This window comes from Pygoscelis adeliae, unplaced genomic scaffold (genome assembly GCF_000699105.1).
Source record: "Pygoscelis adeliae isolate BGI_AS28 unplaced genomic scaffold, ASM69910v1 Scaffold101, whole genome shotgun sequence".
NCBI classification, from domain to species: domain Eukaryota; kingdom Metazoa; phylum Chordata; class Aves; order Sphenisciformes; family Spheniscidae; genus Pygoscelis; species Pygoscelis adeliae.
In genome coordinates, this window is record NW_008824238.1 from 5,736,718 (window position 1) to 5,744,513 (window position 7,796).

Below are 7,796 nucleotides of genomic sequence, written 5' to 3' on the forward strand. Positions count from 1 at the left end.
CTCCCATCCCAGTTGTGATAACTCACTTGTGTCAAGTGTTAATTTGACTGGCATATAAATCATTATACTAATATAATTATTTACAAGAACAAAGTGTTTATTCAGAAGTGTAAGCACAGATGTAAATTTCTCCCCCATTTGTGACATATCTTTTTTCAAACTAAACCCTCAGAAACTGAGATTCTACCAATCTCAAAGTCTGTGCCTACTCACCTACATTGTAACTGCATCTTGAAAGACTTTTTCTTTTTTTTTAAGAGACTAAGAAGCCCAAGACCACAGGTAAAAGCAGATAGCATCGCATGTAAATCAGCTTCAGTTTGCCTTTGCAGAAAGATCTCTACCATTTTTCACAAAAGACAGACAGGTATCCATAACTCAGTTTTACCATCAGTGTGAATAGCCAGAAAACCTCAAAGGTCAAGGGAGCAAGGTTTATCAAGAGAGCGATGCTCTGGCTTTTACATACAGAGGACTGTGGAAAGGTTTAGTACTAGAGATACATTACAAAAACCCTCCCTCCCCCCCAAAAAAAACCCCAGAAGTGAATCAAAGCATGAGAAGCATTGGGAAAGAATAATACTTCACAGCTGATAAAGATAAAAGTAGAAAAGATTTAAAAAATGCAGTGCTAAAATGGCAGGGATGGTGCTAGAAAACATAACATCCATCTTTCCTCAACCTGTCTACTCAGAGTAATTGATGACACTGAGAGCTACAGAAAAGGATTGCTCACCCACGCAGATCAGTTAAGACAGGTCTTAGGCAGTGATGCAAACGCTCTGTTAGCAGGACACTTAGCCACATCATAATTAGGATTGCTTTTCTCCACAGTTGAGCACATGAACACGCCTGCCTTCTAGAATTCTGCTATAGTCGCTTGCTTATTACAGAAAGATAATAACATAATGAGATCTCATTAACTTAGCTGCTTTTCATAAAATAAAAGCGGATGTTACTTGTAGATAGAAGAATCTGGAACTTTAAACTCTACTGCTCTCCTAGCCTCCACAGGACAAGAAAGGCATACACATAATCTTTTAGACTGAGTATTTCACTGAAACAGTGAAGAGCCACTCTCTCCACTTCTAGCGAGGTTAGGCACCACGCTGGCAAAGACTATCATTCCATTCAAGGTTTTCCTGTCTCCCCAAATCCTTCACAAGTAACAGCATAATATCAGACCAAAGTCAGTGCAGAAGTTTTTGCTTATTCAGCCAACGTACCTCATTCCATAAGAAGCAGGAATTTAGTCATTGCACTGATCACTCATCCAGGACCATTTCTTCAGAGCAGATTAACAATCCTGAAAGCATTCATATGGTTTGCTGACGAGTCTCCGACCCTCAGAAAAAGTCACAGGAGACTGAAGAGTGAGATTATCCCAAGTGCCTTACCTCTGCAAGCTATACTGCAATTCCAGCTTTATTTTAGATGGCTGTGGAACTGCAAGCCACTAATAGCTGAGTAATACTTTAAATATGTTTCAAATAGTTTGAGAAGTCTTGGCATGGTCTTTTCAGGACAACTTTCCCTTAACAGAATTTTCACATTGCTTTTCTGTGAAATATATTACTGTTTTCACCTAAACTCTTCAGGCTTCATACAGTTTAGTGCATGGAAGTAACTGGCTGATCACACCTTACGCTACCATCCTGGACACCGATCTACAGGGAACAAACAATCCATGGGTCACAGTCTGAGAATCTCTATTTTCTGTCGTTTGAGAGTCTAAAATCCATGCACCTTTCAAATGGCGCAGCAAATTAATTTCCAAAGTATGCCTGAGAGAAGCTGACGCAAAAGCTTGGGTGTAACTGAAGCAGTTTAAGGAAAACTTTCTGAATGGTCATTTCAGATTTGTTAACTGACTGGGATGAAAATCAAATGCTTTACATCATTAAAGAGAAGGAAGGGAAATGCATGAATTCAGCTGCTGTTTGAACAGAGAGGTCAGCATTCTCCACCACGCAAGGAAGACGCTCTAGCACAGAAAGTATATGTAGGAGGGTTGGTGTTGTGAGTAATACATTCAAAGAATCTTCGATACGATTTTCCCACTGCCTGATGGAAGTGTTGCTAATTAAACAAGTCAAGAGTGCTATAAGCTGTTTTGTTCAGGCTCCTTGATATGTAACTACTCATTTATCATCAAGATACAATGGAGAACCATAACTGAACAGCCCCAATAGACCTCAGGGACTAGAGCTGAGTAACTTGTGGAACAACGACGGTTCTGTGGGCAGCACTCTGGAATCCCAATTATAGGTGCTTGAATTCATAGGATTCTTACACAAGGCAAATGAAGGGGTGTTTTGCATAAGACTAAGACCCTCCTACCACCCCATCCCAACATGCTTAATTATGCTTGCTGACTCTTCCGAAAAAAAAAAAGAATTATTTTTATTCTCACCCATGTCTACTCTGAAATGAATATAAGATCGCTTCTACAGCCAAAGCTTAGACATCCAGGTACCTAACTAAATGGATTGGGTTGGTGTCCCCCCAAAAAAGAATCAGAAAACTTCCAATGATTTTTTTTTTGAAAATGATCACTACAAGGCTAGATTACAGATACACGCAGATTGCAAGATACAGCTTACAAAATTAAAGATTGCATGCTGGTGACAACTGTGCTTGACACAATGCTAGACAAGCCCCTGGTAGACCATAAAATAAATCTGTGAGGAAAGCTCTGAGCCAGTAGTCTTGTGCCGACTCAAGCTCCAGAAATAGATGTCCACCAATTTATTCTCTAAAACTTGTGTTAAGTACATTCCTTTATAAAATGGGAAAGTGCAGTTTTCTAGAGCATGCATCTGGAAGATAGTAATTTCTCAGTTGACAGATTCCCTCTATTTTCTTGAGAAATGAACCCCAAAACATATGAACTGCAGAACCATACCAAAGCACTTATAAGTTTTAAGTACAACTAATATAACTATTTCTGTAGCTAAGAGTATGACTGCTTTTTCCTTCATATTCACTACCCAGCATGCTACCACAGTATATGAAACACATGTGCTGTTCAGGGTAATTTACTGGTGGCATATAGTTGGAATCATTATGCAAGGGAAGAGTTAGTTTTGATGACACTTTTTGGATCACATGCACATGTTTTACTTGAACTTGATCCAACTCATTTTTCAAAGAAAAAAGTCAAGAGCTTGTAGATTAAACTTGTAAGTAAACTTACGCATCTTGGGATACATTATCATGAAATTAAAAAAAATAAATCTATTAAAGCAGCTAATTCCACTCATCCAAAACGCTAAATACAGCTAGCTGGCCTGTCAGTGGAATATTGTGTCTATATTTGATCATAGATACTAGAATCCTAGAGATGAAGACAAAAATCAAACTGCTATGCCAACAGGCCACAAGACTTGGCATGGTATAGTTTCAAATAACATAACTTAAGCTGTCTTTTCTTCTGTAGAAGATTCAGTGTGCACACTAAGTGTAATACTTCCATATTTAAACTAAACAAACTATAGGCATAAGTGAGCTTTATTTAATGCCAAGAAGCTTGAAGAGACTAGAACAACAATACATAAGTATTGACACATTATAGATAAATATAAGCCACTTATTTTCCAAGGCTTTAGCAATCCTGTCAGTCTAATTAGACAGCAGCTGCATAAACAGGCATTTGATTTAGTAACTCTGCATTAACTTTCATTCCAAGGTACATTTAAGTTTTAGCCTATTTATGAATGCCCTAATTACTTCAGTAGTATTTCCCTCTTTACTCAGTATTTATCTCTTCCTGTATCAATGTCAGGCCACCTAAAGGGTTTGTTCAATTCCTACAGAGACAAATGTACCTGCATAACTTCAAAAATCAGGTAGTTTGTAAGTGAATGAATGTAACTACTCCGGTTAAGACAGCAGTACGAAAGTCTCCGAACTCTGGGCCCTAGAGTATCACTACATGGATTTTTTTTTTTTAATAAATATGACAGAGCTGGAGCTGAATGGTTTTGCTTCCCCCTTTTGGTAAGTTGAAGAGAACTCCTCTAGGAGGAGAGCTTTAAGCTGAACGTTTTGGAGGATCCACATGACAGGAAAGTGCAGATCACTGTTCTCTCAGAGCTAAATACCAAAGATCTGCTGTACAGAAGGACCTTCATGTCACAGAACTTCACAGACCCTGGTCATTGCCTTGCCCCTGCCCCTCCATGAGTCTCATTCAGCAAACAAATCTAGAAGGATTTCCCAGGTACTATGCTGATGTACAATATTAATACCTACTTATCCAGCAATAGCATTATTCTTCCAGAAAAAAGTTACAGTAGGTACAAGAATCTCAAATTGTCCTGAAATAGGAGTTTGTACAGTAGTTTTATTAAATACAGTTCCATGATCTAAACCACATTTTGATACTTAAGCTTTATTGTAAAACCACAAGAAAGAAAAACTGTTATTCCTATATTTGCTTAAAACTGATAAAGCAACAGCTTTATCTTATATTGTGATTTACATTTTTCAAATCTGATTCCTGACATATCACAGGAAGAAAATTTCCCAGTCTGCAGAAGTTCAGTCTCATTAATTGAGAAGTGCAGCCAAGTAAGTTATTATTCTTGCAACAGACTGGCAGGAAAGATAGTGTTACACTCCTGCTACAGTTTTATGCATCTGCAAATTATAGTAAACCAAAGCTGGCTTGTTTCAAGCCGGGAACAGATTTTGTCCCTATGTTTTCAATATCAGAAGCATTCAAGTTATCACAGCATGAAATAACAGGTTTTTAATACTGCAGTGGATTTTATGCTGTGGAAATTGCTACATGATGCAGTGGTGACATGTTTATATAGAACACTCATAGGAAGGATTATACAAATCATGAATGTCAGCAAAATGGAAAGCATCTGTTTAGGCTGTGAGATGCTGCTAAGGCTCTCTTGACTGCCAGTTTGTGATATGGTACACAGCCCAGTTGGAGTCACAACAGCAAATCAGCGAGACTTTCATGTCACTGCCTACTGCAGAAGTTAAGCAGTCTTCAGATCGTAGCTGCTAACATAAAACAAGCTCAGATCATCCGCATTCTGCACAGAGAGCAGGCAATCAATCTTATTTCAGATGTTTCAAGGGGCCAGTACTAGAGCCCCATTTTAGGTTTTATAGAAGCACACTGAGGCTTGATTAATGATCAAGGGATGAGGAAGAATTTCTGTCACACAATAAAAAAGACAAAACACCAAACAAAAACTCAGAAAGTACAGACACTTAACTACTGAAGCAATATTACATGGAAGATCCATGTCTTTATAAAAATCTTTTTACAGCTTTTTGGACGAAACGCCCTCCAAGAATAGTTAAAAGCCTACATAATGCTCCAGAGTATTAGATTTGCTTTTGGACCACCAGTTTAGCTGACATGGAAAAGACTAGCTGTATAAGACTTCACACATCTAGACACATTGTTCTATTTAAGTCAGCATTGACTTGCATCAAGAAAGTTGGCTTCAAATCAGCTGATTCAGATGATATCTTATGAATTAAGTACTATTACTTTTAATAGAAGTCCACCCACTGTTGGACAAGCCAACCTTTTCTGGGATTGTGAAGGGGAAGACAAGGAAAAAAGCTTTGCCAACAGCAAAAAATAAAAGAAAAAGCAAAGCAGGACACAGGATCTGCAGAAGTGTACATATGAACAGATCCTCAATTAAATATAAACAGCGTTGACTGCTCCTTAGAAGCTTAAGCCAAGATCAAGTTCCACAGTTCCGATCTAACTATAGCTTCTTGGAATAATTTTTTTTTAATTTTAAAGTCATTTCACACTGTAACATTTAGAGATGAATGAAACTTATGAAAACCCAATCATAGCAATACTGGACTTTAAGTTTAGTTTTCTATTACTGTAAGAGACTCAGAACACAGAGGGTGCTTTAAAAAGGTCTCTGAAACAATGTTATAAATAAGTGTATGACTTAGGCCTGAAGGAAGAACAGCTGGAGAATTTAGGATCCTCCTATATTTTAATTCATGGTGATGTCATAATTTAGAGTTCTTAGAAACTGTCAATTCGGCATTTAAACCACATCAATAACAGTCATTAAATCTAGTGCACGTCCCTGTTCGCTTAAGCATCAATTTAACTTCTATGAAGGGGAACACAGAGCTCTTAGTTGTAGGAAGTCATACAAGCTTTCTCAGAACTTTTCTAATTGCCCTAAAATGTACTTGCAGAGTTTGAAAGTGTTTCTAAACACGCTATCTTGTGTGCACTGAAGTTTACGCACTCTCTCTGCAAGTTTTACAATACATTGGAAAAAGACTGCTCTGCCATTAAGTGTTTCACAGTGCAGATTTGAAGGGGCTCCTTTAGGGTTATGAAACAGCATTTCACTTCCATGTTAAAAAAAGTTTGGTTTGGGAGGGCCTTCTAAGTTTTGAAGATGAGGGGTTTTACAAAATTTTATTATGAAAAGGTAAGACCAGCCAAAGAAGGCTTAAGTTAAAGTATATTTCAGATTGCTTAATCCTTTGATTGTTATGCAAGTGTATTTCATAACCTTACTTGAAGGACCAAAGAACAGTTTTAGTACTAACAATGGGCTCAGTCTGACAGCTAATGCTAACCCGAGTGTGCATCATGCCCTCCTTGAACACTCCAGTTTATGTAACTCCACACTACTGTGGGTTTAAAAATAAACCACACAGGAAAATAAGGTTTAGACAGACAAAAAGAGTAAGATCACACAGCTTGTTCTCCTTGATTAGCATCTGCTGGTTATGAGGACCATATCACACCAGAAACCATATTAAAGATTTTCTTACTTCTACTGGCAGCCCCCAGAGAAAGCTATGAGGACAAATACACAGGATTCCTGAAAAAGTGTTCTTGGCTTGATTTCTTGAGAAATCTTTTTCGCTTTTCCTCCCAGCCTTCAAAAGGAACAATTTGCCTCCAAGGCAATTCAAACAACATTTCCAGCAGGGGTTTTAAGCATTTTTTCCAGAAATGTGTAAGTTTGCTATTGTAACCATCACTAAAACAGCATCTTAAAGCTGCTAACATGCTGGCAGAAGACTATGGGAGGAAGGCTGAGAAGTCATTCATTAACAGTAACAACCTTTAAGCAGATTCAGAGGTTATGCTTGCAAAGGATTTCATATCCAGGGCTACAGAAAAGGGCACAAGACTTAGAGCTCTGGATTCTAGGAGGCTACAGTTGATTTAAAACAACTTGTTAATAATTTTAATACCCACCATTCCTGTTAAACAGAACAGTAAGTTAAAGATAAGAAACCCACAAACTGGTGAGCTTGCAAATGAAAGGAAGCAAGTGTAAAACTCAAAAGAGACAGGAGTAAAGCAACAGCAGTTAATTTCCCAAAATTAACTGTCGAAAAGGGCAGGAAAAAAAAGGAGTTTATAGTTACCCAAAAGTGTGCGTGACAGTTGACCATCATGGTCCTCTCAATAAGCTCATCAGGACACTCCAGAAGATGGTGCCCGGAGACCACACCAGCATTGTTAACCAGGACAGACACCTCGCCAACCTCCTTGCGGACCCTCTCAGCTGTTGAGTAGACATTTTCTCTTTTACCCACATCACAGGTGTACGTGTAAACCTGCAAGGTGCAATGGGGCAGCGCATCTTTTTCTCCATCTCCAGCTACTAAGGAACACAGATAAGAGAACGGGGAGGGGGGGGAGGAGGAATAAAGTTCTTACTTGTATTTTGACATTCAAACAAGTAGTCAAATGGAAACAGCAAATACATTTCCATTACGGCAAAACTTCCATTTACTTTGGCATCACCACAGTACACAAG

At 38.3% G+C, this 7,796-nt stretch overlaps 1 protein-coding gene across 1 annotated transcript in view; it reads right to left on the reverse strand.

The window, feature by feature from the left end:
* Window positions 1-7,751, reverse strand: part of RDH10 (retinol dehydrogenase 10 (all-trans)) — a 25,228-nt gene extending 17,477 nt beyond the window's left edge. Inside the window, exons 1-2 of the mRNA XM_009335069.1 lie at window positions 7,697-7,751; window positions 7,402-7,640 (exon numbers count right to left, since the gene is read on the reverse strand). Of these exons, the coding sequence (XP_009333344.1) occupies window positions 7,402-7,640; window positions 7,697-7,751 (294 nt within the window). The remainder of the gene's footprint in view (window positions 1-7,401; window positions 7,641-7,696) is intronic.
* Between the last annotated feature and the right edge of the window lie 45 nt (window positions 7,752-7,796).